The sequence below is a fragment of the Salvelinus alpinus genome, chromosome 24 (genome assembly GCF_045679555.1).
Source record: "Salvelinus alpinus chromosome 24, SLU_Salpinus.1, whole genome shotgun sequence".
In the NCBI taxonomy this organism is placed as follows: Eukaryota; Metazoa; Chordata; class Actinopteri; order Salmoniformes; family Salmonidae; genus Salvelinus; species Salvelinus alpinus.
Window position 1 is genome coordinate 12487373 of NC_092109.1, and position 17275 is coordinate 12504647.

The window sequence follows — 17275 nt, forward strand, 5'->3', positions numbered from 1 at the left end:
TTTTTGGGGTATCTGTACTTTACGATTCATATTTTTAACTACTTTTACTTCACTACATTCCTAAAGAAAATAATGTCCATTTTACTCCATACATTTTCCCTGATACCCAAAAGTACTTGTTGCATTTTGAATGCTTAGCAGGACAGGAAAATGGTCCAATTTACGTACTTATCAAGAGAACATCCCTGGTCATCCCTACTGCCTCTGATCTGGAGGACTCACGAAACACAAATCCTTTGTTTGTAAATTATGTCGGAGTGTATAAAAACAACTACCTTATATACATAAGTGTAAAGGAATGAATAAGAATATGTACATAAAAATATATGGATAAGCGATGGCCGAACGGCATAGGCAAGATGCAGTAGATGGTATAGATTACAGAATATACATATGAGATGAGTAATGTAAGGTATGTAAACATTATTTAAAGTTGCATTGTTTAAAGTGGCTAGTGATACATTTACGATGTCCAATTTTTTATTACTAAAGTGGCTAGAGATTGAGTCAGTATGTTGGCAGCAGCCACTCAATGTTAGTGATGGCTGTTCAACAGTCTGATGGCCATTCAACAGTCTGATGGCCTTATGATAGAAGCTGTTTTTCAGTCTCTCGGTCCCAGCTTTGATGCACCTGTACTGACCTCGCCTTCTGGATGATAGCGGGGTGAACAGGCAGTAGCTCGGGTGGTTGTTGTCCTTGATGATCTTTTTGGCCTTCCTGTGACATCAGGTGGTGTAGGTGTCCTGGAGGGAAGGTAGTTTTCCCCCGGTGATGCGTTGTGCAGACCTCACTACCCTCTGGAGAGTCTTACGGTTGTGGGCGGAGCAGTTACTGTACCAGGCTGTGATACAGCACGACAGGATGCTCTCGATTGTGCATCTGTAAAAGTTTGTGAGCGTTTTTGGTGACAAGCTGAATTTCTTCAGCCTCCTGAGGTTGAAGAGGCTCTGCTGCGCCTTCTTCACCACGCTGTCTGTGTGGTGCGTACCATTTCAGTTTGTCCGTGATGTGTACGCCGAGGAACTTAAAACGTTCCACCTTCTCCACTACTGTCCCGTCGATGTGGATAGGGGGCTGCTCCCTCTGCTGTTTCCTGAAGTCCACGATAATCTCCTTTGTTTTGTTGACATTGAGTGTAAGGTTATTTTCCTGACACCACACTCCGAGGGCCCTCACCTCCTCCCTGTAGGCCGTCTCGTCGTTGTTGGTAATCAAGCCTACCACTGTAGTGTCATCTGCAAACTTGATGATTGAGTTGGAGGCATGCATGGCCACGCAGTCATGGGTGAACAGGGAGTACAGGAGGGGGCTGAGAACACACCCTTGTGGGGCCCCAGTGTAGAGGATCAGCGGGGTGGAGATGTTGTTTCCTACCCTCAACACCTGGGGGCGGCCCGTCAGGAAGTCCAGGACCCAGTTGCACAGGGCGGGGTCGAGACCCAGGGTCTCGAGCTTAATGACGAGTTTGGAGGGTACTATGGTGTTAAATGATGAAAAGAATCATGGCCTCTAAACCTTCACGCTGCATTCTGGACCCTATTCCAACTAAACTACTGAAAGAGCTGCTTCCTGTGCTTGGCCCTCCTATGTTGAACATAATAAACGGCTCTCTATCCACCGGATGTGTACCAAACTCACTAAAAGTGGCAGTAATAAAGCCTCTCTTGAAAAAGCCAAACTTTGACCCAGAAAATATAAAAAAGTATCGGCCTATATCGAATCTCCCATTCCTCTCAAAAATTTTAGAAAAAGCTATTGCGCAGCAACTCACTGCCTTCCTGAAGACAAACAATGTATACGAAATGCTTCAGTCTGGTTTTAGACCCCATCATAGCACTGAGACTGCACTCGTGAAGGTGGTAAATGACCTTTTAATGGCGTCAGACCGAGGCTCTGCATCTGTCCACGTGCTCCTAGACCTTAGTGCTGCTTTTGATACCATCGATCACCACATTCTTTTGGAGAGATTGGAAAACCAAATTGGTCTACACGGACAAGTTCTGGCCTGGTTGATATCTTATCTGTCGGAAAGATATCAGTTTGTCTCTGTGAATGGTTTGTCCTCTGACAAATCAACTGTAAATTTTGGTGTTCCTCAAGGTTCAGTTTTAGGACCATAATATGCATAATATGATGGCTATATTTGTGTCTTGATTGGGCTCTGAGCGCCGACTCAGATTATTGCATGGTTTGCTTTTTCCGTAAAGCTTTTTTGAAATCTGACACAGCGGTTGCATTAAGGAGAAGTGCATCTAAAAGTCCATGCATAACTGTTGTATCTTTTAGCAATGTTTATTATGAGTATTCCTGTAAATTGATGTGGCTCTCTGCAAAATCAAAGGATGTTTTGTGACTTCTGAACGTAAGGCGCCAATCTAAACTCAGATTTCTGGATAAATATGAACTTTACCGAACAAAACATAGATGTATTGTGTAAAAAGAAGTTCTATGAGTATCATCTGATGAAGATCATCAAAGGTTAGTGATTAATTTTATCTATATTTCTGCTTTTTGTGAATCCTCTCTTTGGCTGGAAAATGGCTGTGTTATTCTGTGAATAGGCACTCACCTAACATAATCGTTTGGTTTGCTTTTGTCGAAAAGCTTTTTTGAAATCGGACACTGTGGCTGGATTTACAACAAGTGTATCTTTAAAATGGTGTAAAATACATGTATGTTTGAGGAATTTTAATTATGGGATTTCTGTTGTTTTGAATTTGGCGCCCTGCACTTTCACTGGCTGTTGAAGAGGTGGGACGCTAACGTCTCACGTACCCTAGAGAGGTTAAGTCTTTATTGAAGACTCATCTCTTCAGTAGGTCCTATGATTGAGTGTAGTCTGGCCCAGGAGTGTGAAGGTGAACAGAAAGGCACTGGAGCAACGAACCGCCCTTGCTGTCTCTCCCTAGCCGGTTCCCCTCTCTCCACTGGGATTCTCTGCCTCTAACCCTATTACAGGGGCTGAGTCACTGGCTTACTGGTGCTCTTCCATGCCGTCCCTTGGAGGGATGCGTCACTTGAGTGGGTTGAGTCACTGACGTGGTCTTCCTGTCTGGGTTGGCGCCCCACCCCTTGGGTTGTGCCGTGGCGGAGATCTTTGTGGGCTATACTCGGCCTTGTCTCAGGTTGGTAAGTTGGTGGTTGAAGATATCCCTCTAGTGGTGTGAGGGCTGTGCTTTCGCAAAGTGGGTGGGGTTATATCCTGCCTGTTTGGCCCTGTCCGGGGGTATCATCGGATGGGGCCACAGTGTCTCCTGACCCCTCCTGTCTAAGCCTCCAGTATTTATGCTGCAGGAGTTAATGTGTCGGGGGGCTAGGGTCAGTTTGTTATATCTGGAGGACTTCTCCTGTCTTATCCGGTGTTCTGTGTGAATTTAAGTATGCTCTCTCTAATTCTCTCCTTCTCTCTCTCTTTCTTTCTCTCTCTCGGAGGACCTGAGCCCTAGAACCATGCGTCAGGACTGCCTGGCATGATGACTCCTTGCTGTCCCCAGTCCACCTGGCCTTGCTGCTGCTCCAGTTTCTACTGTTCTGCCTGCGGCTATGGAACCCTGACCTGTTCACCGGACGTGCTAAAAAAGCCAACTGAAATTTACTCCTGAGGTGCTGACTTGCTGCACCCTCGATAACTACTGTGATTATTATTATTTGACCATGCTGGTCATTTATGAACATTTGAACATCTTGGCCATGTTCTGTTATAATCTCCACCCGGCACAGCCAGAAGAGGACTGGCCACCCCTCATAGCCTGGTTCCTCTCTAGGTTTCTTCCTAGGTTTTGGCCTTTCTAGGGAGTTTTTCCTAGCCACCGTGCTTCTACACCTGCATTGCTTGCTGTTTGGGGTTTTAGGCTGGGTTTCTGTACAGCACTTTGAGATATCAGCTGATGTACGAAGGGCTATATAAATAAATTTGATTTGATTTGATATATAAATCAATTTGATTTGAAATGCTGAGCTGTAGTCGATGAACAGCATTCTCACATAGGTATTCCTCTTGTCCAGATGGGTTAGGGCAGTGTGCAGTGTGCAGTGTGATTGCGTTTGCGTCGTCTGTGGACCTATTGGGGCGGTAAGCAAATTGGAGTGAGTCTAGGGTGTCAGGTAGGGTGGAGGTGATATGGTCCTTGACTAGTCTCTCAAAGCACTTCATGATGACGGAAGTGAGTGCTACGGGGCGATAGTCATTTATCTCAGTTACCTTAGCTTTCTTGGGAACAGGAACAATGGTGGCCCTCTTGAAGCATGTTGAATTGGTGTTTGTGTAATGGAAGGTACCAGGGAGAGATGGCTCGGGTTGAGAGGAACCTCGTTTTGGGGGGGAAAAACCCTGGTTTCCTTACATTTAGAACAGTCTTCACAGCAGATACTGTCTACTGTGAATTATTAATTTCTTTCATACAAATTCTAACCTATTGACCCATTCCCCACATCAGTTGTTTGTCATGAACATCCAGGAGGATGGACTTTGCTATAAAATGCTGTGGCTTATTCCTGGTGGTTGGGCTCTCCACGAATCACCTACGGGCAGGTCGTTGACAAGCTCCATGACTGCAGTAATTAAATAATTGTTTTGAAGAATTCTAAAAGTCTCTCCTTTCATTAGAATAGTTACCACGGCAATATTTCTGCAAATTATATTTACTTTTGATACTTGAGTATATTTAAAACCAAATACTTTTACTCAAGTAGTATTTTACTGGGTGACTCACTTTTACGTGAGTCATTTTTTTTTTTAAGGTATATATCGATTTTTCCTCAAGTATCATTGGGTACTTTTTCCACCACTGTTGATCTGTCTATTTCTGCTGCTTTTGTTGTTAGGGTCTCTATTGATGGGTTTGTTTGGGAAGGGAACAAAATGGAGACTTGTCTTGTGAATCTGAAAGTTACTTTTTCTTTCTTCTGTCTTATTGAGAATAGAGTGGAAGTGAGTATAAGCTACCTGTAAGTGTAGCAATTCTAGTGAAATGGTAGTAGGTACCATTCCTCTGACAAGTAGTGGAAACCACCAGCTGGTGGCTATTGAAGAGAGGAGAGAAGAGTCGTTAAATCGACATGGAAATAAAAGACAGGTATTGTATTAGATAGAACATGTTGACGATAAGTAGGTCTGGTAGAGTGGAGCTGCAGTAAGGTGAAGTCTATGATACACACGCACGAACACACACGTGCACACAACACACACAGGCTTACACACACGCACACACATGCACACACAGCTGAGTGTAAATCTATTGTGTTGCTCTGTCCAAGTGAAACCCTGCTTTAGAAACAGTCCCATGATTTATGAATCCCCTGAGGTTAAAACAGGCTGTCTCAGATTCAATTACAGTTACTTTTAATGTAAACCCACCGGAGAGCCAGGACAGGCTATGAATAATCATGTGCAACAATCACCAGCTAATCGTGCAGAGAGTGTATTAGCTAAGAGCAAAGGGCATATATTCTGTCAAAGTCTCTATATATCATCTGGTTATTCATCTTTTTGCAGACCTTTTTTTCCATTTTGCAAAAGTCTGTATGTAGTATCAATGTCTCTATTTTCTTGTTTACAGTTTTCTTCAAACGCTAACAAGCATCGGTCAATACTGAAGCCACTTTTTCAAAACTCGTCAGTCTGCATTACCAACATGCATCTTGGCCAAACAGCTAATCTCACCTCCAAAACTCACTCAAAACACCAAAACACTTCATACATGTCTCAAAAAAAGATTGTTCAACCATAACACTGGCAACAGTTCTCACTCAGAAAGCATACATTGTCACTCATAACACACTGACCTACAAAACACTAATAGGGAGCATTACATAAATGGTGAACTTCTCTTTGAAGATTGAATGATTTTCACATAAATCAGTATTTCATTATAGAATAAGAATAGCACCTTATCACTTTATTGACTGTAGTAAAGTATATGTAACAAGAATGAATCAGAAATGCAGCAATTTGTTTCAATAGCCTTTATTTGTTCTATATCTTCGCAAATAGTAATTTACTTGTGAAAAATAGAAAAGTTGAAACAAAAAAATTCCAGAAATTCCAGGGCTGAAATAATAATTACAAAGAAAAACATCAACATGTGTAGTATAATCACTCATACTGTACAGTACTGTGAGGGTTCTAGTTCTCATCAACATGTATAGTATAATCACTCATACTGTACAGTACTGTGAGGGTTCTAGTTATCATCAACATGTATAGTATAATCACTCAGACTGTACAGTACTGTGAGGGTTCTAGTTATCATCAACATGTATAGTATAATCACTCAGACTGTACAGTACTGTGAGGGTTCTAGTTCTCATCAACATGTAGAGTATAATCACTCATACTGTACAGTACTGTGAGGGTTCTAGTTCTCATCAACATGTATAGTATAATCACTCATACTGTACAGTACTGTGAGGGTTCTAGTTCTCATCAACATGTAGAGTATAATCACTCATACTGTACAGTACTGTGAGGGTTCTAGTTCTCATCAACATGTATAGTATAATCACTCATACTGTACAGTACTGTGAGGGTTCTAGTTCTCATCAACATGTAGTATAACACTCATACTGTACAGTACTGTGAGGGTTCTAGTTATCATCAACATGTATAGTATAATCACTCATACTGTACAGTACTGTGAGGGTTCTAGTTATCATCAACATGTATAGTATAATCACTCATACTGTACAGTACTGTGAGGGTTCTAGTTCTCATCAACATGTATAGTATAATCACTCAGACTGTACAGTACTGTGAGGGTTCTAGTTCTCATCAACATGTATGGTATAATCACTCATACTGTACAGTACTGTGAGGGTTCTAGTTCTCATCAACATGTATAGTATAATCACTCATACTGTACAGTACTGTGAGGGTTCTAGTTCTCCCTCTCTCCTGCATTTGGCCACAAGTTCTCATCAACATCACATCTCATGTCTTCTCTGGCGATGCATCTTGGAAAGTATCTTCTGGAATGTCTAATCCAACCCTGGCAGTCTTCAGGAGAAGTGTCTTCACACCCTGGCAGTCTTCAGGAGAAGTGTCTTCACACCCTGGCAGTCTTCAGGAGAAGTGTCTCCACACCCTGGCAGTCTTCAGGAGAAGTGTCTTCACACCCTGGCAGTCTTCAGGGGAAGTGTCTCCACACCCTGGCAGTCTTCAGGAGAAGTGTCTCCACACCCTGGCAGTCTTCAGGAGAAGTGTCTCCACACCCTGGCAGTCTTCAGGAGAAGTGTCTCCACACCCTGGCAGTCTTCAGGAGAAGTGTCTCCACACCCTGGCAGTCTTCAGGAGAAGTGTCTCCACAACCTGGCAGTCTTCAGGAGAAATGTCTCCACACCCTGGCAGTCTTCAGGAGAAGTGTCTTCACACCCTGGCAGTCTTCAGGAGAAATGTCTTCACACCCTGGCAGTCTTCAGGAGAAATGTCTTCACACCCTGGCAGTCTTCAGGAGAAATGTCTTCACACCCTGGCAGTCTTCAGGAGAAATGTCTTCACACCCTAGCAGTCTTCCGGAGAAATGTCTTCACACCCTGGCAGTCTTCAGGAGAAATGTCTTCACACCCTGGCAGTCTTCAGGAGAAATGTCTTCACACCCTGGCAGTCTTCAGGAGAAATGTCTTCACACCTCGCATTCATGTCCAGTGAGGACATCTGGTCATGTGGATGGTGGTCATAAACCTTCCACCTCCACGCAGAGAAAAACTCCTCTATGGGGTTTAGGAAGGGGGAGTATGGAGGTAGGAATAGAACTGACATCCTGGGATGTGCAGCAAGCCAGTCTGACTGCAGCAGAGTGGTGGAATGCCACATTATCCCACACAGCAATGAAGGTAGGGGAGTTTCTTGCCCCCCTCTCCTCCGCTGGCACAAGTCAATTATGCAGGTCATCCAGAAAATAAATGAGCCTCTCTAAATTGTAGGGGCCAATGAGTGGTTTGTGTAACAGCAAACTATCATTGGACAGTGCTGCACACATGGTGATGTTAGCGCCTCTCTGGCCTGGGACATCCACATTTGCTCTCTGTCCAGTCACATTTCTTAACCTGCGGCGTGTTTTTGCCAAGTTGTAACCAGCTTCATCCACAAAGATGAATGTATGTGCAGTTTGCCTGGCTTCCATCTCCATTACTCTCTAAAATACAGTAAATTCACAGTTTTAAAGTACTTTACATTATGCATAGCTGTGTATGTACCCTGTTTGGTTATTGAACAGACATCTTACCTGGACATATTGATACCGGACTTCTTTCACACGTTCACCGTTTCTCCCAAAGGGTTCAGTGTACAACTGCTTCATCCTTATTTTATGTTTCTCTGGGACTCTGGCAATTATCCTTGTGCTGACCGTATTCACATTCCCAAAAGTGATATTGTCTGCCTGCCAGCACTCTGTCCTGAATTTCCCACAGTTTTATTTTATTGTTGCCAATTACCATGTCAACAATGGCAATTTCCTGCGCATCTGATAATATTCTTCCTCTCCCTCCTGTGGGAGGCAACCTTTGGATCCTACTGAAAAACACAAAACAATCAATATATTTCAAAATGTCAGTACATGTAAGAATGTGAACATACTGTATTGTACTGTAATATGTAGTTCAATTATCATTGAAGGATGCACATCTCACCTGTTGTTTTGCTGGAAAATTCGTACTATTGATGCAACTGTTGAATGCTGCAGATTTGGTTGCACCCTTAAACCGGCCTCTCTCAAAGAGAGACCATGGTTTACAACATGGTCAATAATTGTGGCCCTTATCTCATCAGTGACCACCGCTCTTGGTCTTCCTCTCCCTTGTCCTTCACGCATTCTCCCTCTCCCTGCCACTCTTCTTTCCCCACCAACCTGTCTTCCTTGATCCATGTTTCCAAACTAAATCATTCCGAAACTGTCCTATTTTGTCTGTTTGGTAACGAGACTTAAAACAGGACACTTGGGTAGGCTTTCAGCTGAAATTGCAATCAGCTGTGTTCGGAATGATTCAATTTTCTGCTGAGATTTTCTATATGTTTCAATCTGGTTACTGCAGAAATGCACGACATTTTCCATCATTCTGTTTTGAATGTGTTTTTAACAGTTTTGGGAACAGTGTGTTAGCGTTTGAAAACATGTGCTGCAAATATATAGTTTTGCAGGTGGTGGAGTATGAATGAGAAAAGAGTTCATGGATTTCGGAGAATGTGGTCATTGAATGTATTTTGTGTGAAAGCAATGAAAAATGATTCACAGTTTGGTCCACATACACTTCTGTTTCGCTGACTGTGTGAAGAGTTTTGACAATGTGACTTCAGTTTTGGCCAATGCATCTTAGCAATGTTTTTTTTAAATTTACTGAGGACAACAACAAAAGAAAATTCTTTCCACTGTCAAAGTCTGAGACATCTTGTGACCTATGAACCGACTTTTAATCAGTCATAAACAGAAACTTAAAGACATTTAGTCTGCTGTGAATGTTTAGCTAACATTTGTGTTTCTCTCTGTTCTTTCTGTCTCCCACTCAGGGGATGGGCTGATGCCAGACAGTTAAAATAACCTCCTGTCCTGTTCTCTGACTTTGGAGGACTACACTCTTAGAGAAAAGGATTCCAAAAGGGTTCTGCGGCTGTCCCCATAGGATAACTCTTTTTGGTCACAGGTTCCAGTTAGAAACCTCTATGGAAAGGGTTCTACATGGACCTCAAAAGAGTTCTACTTGGAACCAAAAAGGGTTCTCCTGTGGGGAGAGCCAAAGAACCCTTTCAGGTACTAGATATCACCTTTCTTTCTAAGAGTGTAGAGACATAGAGAGACAGACAGACAGACAGACAGACAGACAGACAGACAGACAGACAGACAGACAGACAGACAGACAGACAGACAGACAGACAGACAGACAGACAGACAGACAGACAGACAGACAGACAGACAGATATAGGGAGATATAGGGAGATATAGGGAGATATAGGGAGATATAGGGAGATATAGGGAGATATAGGGAGATAGAGTTATAGAAAGATAGAGAGAGATATAGACAGATAAAGAGAGATAGAGAGAGATAGAGAGACATAGAGAGAGATAGAGATTTAGAGAAATAGAGAGAGAAATAGAGAGAGATAGAGATTTAGAGAGGTAGAGAGAGATATAGAGATATATATAGAGAGAGATAAAGAGAGATATAAAGCTATATAGAGATATAGAGATATAGAGAGACATGGGGAGATATAGAGAGACATAGGGAGATAGAGAGAGATAGAGAGAGATAGAGATATAGAGATATATAGAGAGATGTAGAGGTATAGAAAGATACAGAGAGATTTAGAGATATTTAGAGAGATAGAGATATAGAGAGATACAGAGATATCGAGATATAGAAATAGAGATGTAGAGATTTAGAGAGATATATAGAGAGATAGAAATATAGAGAGATATACTGTAGAAAGATATAGAGATTTAGAGAGAGATATAGAGATATATAGAGAGATATAGAGAGATATACTGTAGAGAGATAGAGATATAGAGAGAGATATAGCAATATATAGAGATATAGAGAGATATAGAGACTTAGAGAGAGATATAGAGATATATATAGACATAGAGAGAGATATAGAGATATAGCGAGATATTGAGTGGAGGACCACTAACTCTCAACCAAGAACACAATGTCATCATGGAAGACTATTAGTGATGGAGAGTGTTCAAGAACAATTTAGTAGAACGTAATGGTGTTCTGGAAGAGCGAAGGGAAATTAACTGTTTTTCAAGACAGTGGGAAGCCACATTATAAAGGACTGTAATAGAGTAGAATAGAATAGAACAGTGTATATTATAGAATAGTATAGTAGAATGGAATAGAAAAGAACACAACAGAGTAGAGTACAGTAGAGAAGAGTAGAGTATTTTAGAATAGTAGAATAGAATAGAAAATAATAGAACAGAACAAATCAGACAACACTCACCCGAAGCCGGAGAGCATGCGGCAGAAGAGAAACATGCCGTACCCCTGGACGAAGGAGGAGAGGAAGGAGAAGAAGCCGTTGACCGACATAGCGATAAGCAGACACTGTTTACGGCCCACCTTGTCCGACAGACCCCCCCAGAAGAATGCCCCCATCATCATCCCCAGGTACACTATGCTGCCTGCAGAGAGGAGGGAGAGGGAGATGAGCGAGATCGAAAGAGGAAAAAAAGAGAATGAAAGATAGAAAAAGAGAGCGGGAGAGAGAAGGGGGGGAGAGGGGGGCAGGAAGAGAGGGAAGATAATTAGGTTGGATAAAAGGAGAGAGAAAATGTATTTAGTGTTAACTTTTTACTTGACACTTCTAGATTTGCAGCACTTGAAAATGATCTGAACCATCTGGACCAAAATGGCTTTTCAGGCAAACTGCTGACTAGGGAGGACACACACACAGTCCCACACAGAGAAGCCGGTGTGTCTCACACACAGCAACTGTATCAGTATCGCTGCATGTCTGACTGTATTAGTGGAGTCCAGAGCAGAAAGAGTTATGTGATTTAACCAGGCTTGTCATTTCCCAGTCATTGATAAACCACTGAGGGGTCACAGAGATCCAATCGGTCTGATTTGCCTGGGGACCTGCAGACAGACAAACCTAATAAAGAACACAGAGGCAGCCATGAAGCTACAACACTAACTGAACCACACTATGGAAGACTCAACACTAACTGAACCTCACTATGGAAGACTCAACACTAACTGAACCACACTATGGAGGACTCAACACTAACTGAACCTCACTATGGAAGACTCAACACTAACTGAACCACACTATGGAAGACTCAACACTAACTGAACCTCACTATGGAAGCCTCAACACTAACTGAACCTCACTATGGAGGACTCAACACTAACTGAACCACACTATGGAAGACTCAACACTAACTGAACCTCACTATGGAGGACTCAACACTAACTGAACCTCACTATGGAAGCCTAAACACTAACTGAACCACACTATGGAAGACTCAACACTAACTGAACCTCACTATGGAGGACTAAACACTAACTGAACCTCACTATGGAAGACTAAACACTAACTGAACCTCACTATGGAAGACTCAACACTAACTGAACCACACTATGGAAGCCTCAACACTAACTGAATCTCACTATGGAAGACTCAACACTAACTGAACCTCACTATGGAAGCCTCAACACTAACTGAACCACACTATGGAAGCCTCAACACTAACTGAATCTCACTATGGAAGACTCAACACTAACTGAACCTCAGTATGGAAGACTAAACACTAACTGAACCTCACTATGGAAGACTCAACACTAACTGAACCACACTATGGAAGCCTCAACACTAACTGAATCTCACTATGGAAGACTCAACACTAACTGAACCTCACTATGGAAGCCTCAACACTAACTGAATCTCACTATGGAGGACTCAACACTAACTGAACCACACTATGGAAGACTCAACACTAACTGAACCACACTATGGAAGCCTCAACACTAACTGAATCTCACTATGGAAGACTCAACACTAACTGAACCTCACTATGGAAGCCTCAACACTAACTGAACCTCACTATGGAAGACTCAACACTAACTGAACCTTACTATGGAAGCCTCAACACTAACTGAACCTTACTATGGAAGCCTCAACACTAACTGAACCTCACTATGGAAGACTCAACACTAACTGAACCTTACTATGGAAGCCTCAACACTAACTGAACCTCACTATGGAAGCCTCAACACTAACTGAATTTCACTATGGAAGACTCAACACTAACTGAACCTTACTATGGAAGCCTCAACACTAACTGAACCTCACTATGGAAGACTCAACACTAACTGAACCTTACTATGGAAGACTCAACACTAACTGAACCTCCCTATGGAAGACTCAACACTAACTGAACCTCACTATGGAAGACTCAACACTAACTGAACCTTACTATGGAAGACTCAACACTAACTGAACCTTACTATGGAGGACTCAACACTAACTGAACCACACTATGGAAGACTCAACACTAACTGAACCTCCCTATGGAAGCCTCAACACTAACTGAACCTCACTATGGAAGACTCAACACTAACTGAACCTCACTATGGAAGCCTAAACACTAACTGAACCTCACTATGGAAGCCTAAACACTAACTGAATTTCAACGGTACTATGTTCTGACCACAGCATTTGATAAGCGAGCATTGACTGACCTATAAACTATCAGATAAGGTTGTTTTTCCACAGGAAGTAAGTGTGATCTCTCTTCCAGTCCCAGTGGACACTAGGAAATGGAGGCGGGTGGGGGGCAGTAAATAATCCACTTCACTCAGCCAGAGTCTAGATATGCTAATAAAAATGCTAATCTGTTTTTATGGGGAGAGGCAATCGTTCACAGATGCTGTGCCCCATCGCTGCCGGGAAACCCAGAGCCCAGCCCCTCTCTGTTTTTTTAAATTTAACTAGGCAAGTCAGTTAAGAACAAATTCTTATTTACAAAGTTGGCCTACCCCGGCCAAATCCTAACCCGGACAACGCTGGGCCAATTGTGTGCCGCCGTATGAGACTCCCAATAACGGTCAGTTGTGATACAGCCTGTAATCGAACCAGAGTCTGTATTGACGCCTCTAACACTGAGATGCAGTGCCTTAGACCGCTGTGCCACTCGGGAGCAATGCAGAGACACAGTCCATGGTATCGGCTAACAACACCTCATTTACCTTATGACTCCCCACAGCTGGGCTGGTATCAGAGTATAGTAAACAACCTTTTCCAGACGAGGTGATTTCCTGTAGGGTTCAACCAGGGGTCAGGGTGTAGTAGAACCTCAGACGGCATCCCAAATGATACCCTATATTCCTTGTTCCTGGGACAAAATAGGTTGTCATTTGAGACTTTCCCACAGTGACACCCCAGTCTTTACCCCTTACCCACACATGTACAGTATTTATCTCCACCCAACAGTATGAATGATCCAGACTTGCTCTGCTTTCTTAAGAGTTTTGTCCAATCAAAGATCTCAGAAAAGAATCGGAACTAGAGTCTAACGACAGCAAATCAGGAGGGTGGGGAGGGGTTTACTGATATGGATGATGACTTGTTAAAATCCATCAATGAAAGGCTTGCCAAACTTGATATACAGTAATCCCTCGTTTATCGCGGGGGTTACGTTCCGAAAATGACCCGCGATAAGTGAAATCCGCGAAATAGAAAACTTTTTTTTTTTTTTACAATTAGCAACTATTACATGTATACAAATACAGTGACTCACGTGTAGGCCGTTTCGTCGACATTATGGGTTTAGGAGATGTTCGAAATTACAAGATAATTTGGCCAACTTAATGTAAATTTGCCAAGCTGTTTTATGTACGTACACATAACTGCACGAGACGACAAAATTATAGCACAATTCGTAGCATGTTTTGATACAAGAAGCGGGAGTGAGTTTTTAGCGAATCAGAATGCAGAGCACAATGCACCAAAAAAAAAAAAATAATGCATTATGAAAATCCGCGAAATAGCGAATCCGCGATAAGTGAACCGCGAAGTGGCGAGGGATCACTGTATTGGATATACTACGAGAGGACATCAATGCATTATCTGCCAGTCTAGAATTCAGCCAATGTCAGATTGATGATCTAAGGAAAGAGAACACGGAGCTGAAAGGTACTGTAGACTCTTCATGGCAAGGTGGAGGTGGTGCAGAGGGAGAACAAACAACTTAAAGAAACCTTGCTTGACGTACAAATCAAATCAAATCAAATCAAATTTTATTAGTCACATACACATGGTTAGCAGATGTTAATGCGAGTGTAGCGAAATGCTTGTGCTTCTAGTTCCGACAATGCAGTAATAACCAACAGTAATCTAACCTAACAATTCCACACTACTACCTTACACACACACACAAGTGTAAGGGATAAAGAATATGTACATAAAGATATATGGATGAGTGGTGGTACAGAACGGCATGGCAGATGCAGTAGATGGTATAGAGTACGGTATATACATATGAGATGAGTACTGTAGGGTATGTAAACATAAAGTGGCATAGTTTAAAGTGGCTAGTGGTACATGTATTGCATAAAGATGGCAAGATGCAGTAGATGATATAGAGTACAGTATATATACATATGAGATGGGTAATGTAGGGTATGTAAACATTGTATTAAGTGGCATTGCTTAAAGTGGCTAGTGGTACATTTTTACATAATTTCCATCAATTCCCATTTTTAAAGTGGCTGGAGTTGAGTCAGTATGTTGGCAGCGGCCGCTAAATGTTAGTGGTGGCTGTTTAACAGTCTGATGGCCTTGAGATAGAAGCTGTTTTTCAGTCTCTCGGTCCCTGCTTTGATGCACCTGTACTGACCTCGCCTTCTGGATGATAGCGGGGTGAACAGGCAGTGGCTTGGGTGGTTGTTGTCCTTGATGATCTTTATGGCCTTCCTGTGACATCGGGTGGTGTAGGTGTCCTGGAGGGCAGGTAGTTTGCCCCTGGTGATGCGTTCTGCAGACCTCACTACCCTCTGGAGAGCCTTACGGTTGTGGGCGGAGCAGTTGCCGTACCAGGCGGTGATACAGCCCGACAGGATGCTCTCGATTGTGCATCTGTAGAAGTTTGTGAGTGCTTTTGGTGACAAGCCGAATTTCTTCAGCCTCCTGAGGTTGAAGAGGCGCTGCTGCGCCTTCTTCACAACGCTGTCTGTGTGGGTGGACCAGTTCAGTTTGTCCGTGATGTGTACACCGAGGAACTTAAAACTTTCCACCTTCTCCACTACTGACCCGTCGATGTGGATAGGGGGGTGCTCCCTCTGCTGTTTCCTGAAGTCCACAATCATCTCCTTTGTTTTGTTGACGTTGAGTATGAGGTTATTTTCCTGACACCACACTCCGAGGGCCCTCACCTCCTCCCTGTAGGCCGTCTCGTCGTTGTTGGTGATCAAGCCTACCACTGTAGTGTCATCCGCAAACTTGATGATTGAGTTGGAGGCGTGCATGGCCACGCAGTCGTGGGTGAACAGGGAGTACAGGAGAGGGCTCAGAACGCACCCTTGTGGGGCCCCAGTGTTGAGGATCAGCGGGGTGGAGATGTTGTTACCTACCCTCACCACCTGGGGGCGGCCCGTCAGGAAGTCCAGGACCCAGTTGCACAGGGCGGGGTCGAGACCCAGGGTCTCGAGCTTGATGACGAGTTTGGAGGGTACTATGGTGTTAAATGCTGAGCTGTAATCGATGAACAGCATTCTCACATGGGTATTCCTCTTGTCCAGATGGGTTAGGGCAGTGTGCAGTGTGGTTGCGATTGCGTCGTCTGTGGACCTATTGGGTCGGTAAGCAAATTGGAGTGGGTCTAGGGTGTCCGGTAGGGTGGAGGTGATATGGTCCTTGACTAGTCTCTCAAAGCACTTCATGATGACGGAAGTGAGTGCTACGGGGCGGTAGTCGTTTAGCTCAGTTACCTTAGCTTTCTTGGGAACAGGAACAATGGTGGCCCTCTTGAAGCATGTGGGAACAGCAGACTGGGATAAGGATTGATTGAATATGTCCGTAAACACACCAGCCAGCTGGTCTGCGCATGCTCTGAGGACGCGGCTGGGAATGCCGTCTGGGCCTGCAGCCTTGCGAGGGTTAACACGTTTAAATGTTTTACTCACCTCGGCTGCAGTGAAGGAGAGCCCGCAGGTTTTGGTAGGGGGCCGTGTCAGTGGCACTGTATTGTCCTCAAAGCGGGCAAAAAAGTTGTTTAGCCTGTCTGGGAGCAAGACATCCTGGTCCTCGACGGGGCTGGTTTTCTTTTTGTAATCCGTGATTGACTGTAGACCCTGCCACATACCTCTTGTGTCTGAGCTGTTGAATTTCGACTCGATTTTGTCTCTGTACTGAGACTTGGCCTGTTTGATTGCCTTGCGGAGAGAATAGCTACACTGTTTGTATTCGGTCATGCTTCCGGTCACCTTGCCCTGGTTAAAAGCAGTGGTTCGCGCTTTCAGTTTCACGCGAATGCTGCCGTCAATCCACGGTTTCTGGTTTGGGAATGTTTTTATCGTTGCTGTGGGTACGACATCGTCAATGCACTTCCTAATGAACTCGCTCACCGAATCAGCATATTCGTCAATATTGTTGTTGGACGCGATGCGGAACATATTCCAATCTGCGTGATCGAAGCAGTCTTGAAGCGTGGATTCAGATTGGTCGGACCAGCGTTGAACAGACCTGAGCGCGGGAGCTTGTTGTTTGAGTTTTTGTTTGTAGGCTGGAATCAACAAAATGGAGTCGTGGTCAGCTTTTCCGAAAGGGGGGCGGGGG

The 17275-nt window shown here is 43.5% G+C and overlaps 1 protein-coding gene across 2 annotated transcripts in view; it reads right to left on the reverse strand.

The window, feature by feature from the left end:
- LOC139552174 (synaptic vesicle glycoprotein 2C-like) overlaps nt 1-17275 on the reverse strand; it is an 88539-nt gene that overhangs the window by 19078 nt on the left and 52186 nt on the right. Inside the window, exon 3 of one of the 2 annotated variants that reach the window (XM_071363623.1) lies at nt 10982-11120. In XM_071363623.1, the coding sequence (XP_071219724.1) occupies nt 10982-11120 (139 nt within the window). Of the gene's footprint in view, nt 1-10939; nt 11121-17275 lie in introns of both variants that reach the window. The other variant, XM_071363622.1, reaches the window with a different exon arrangement.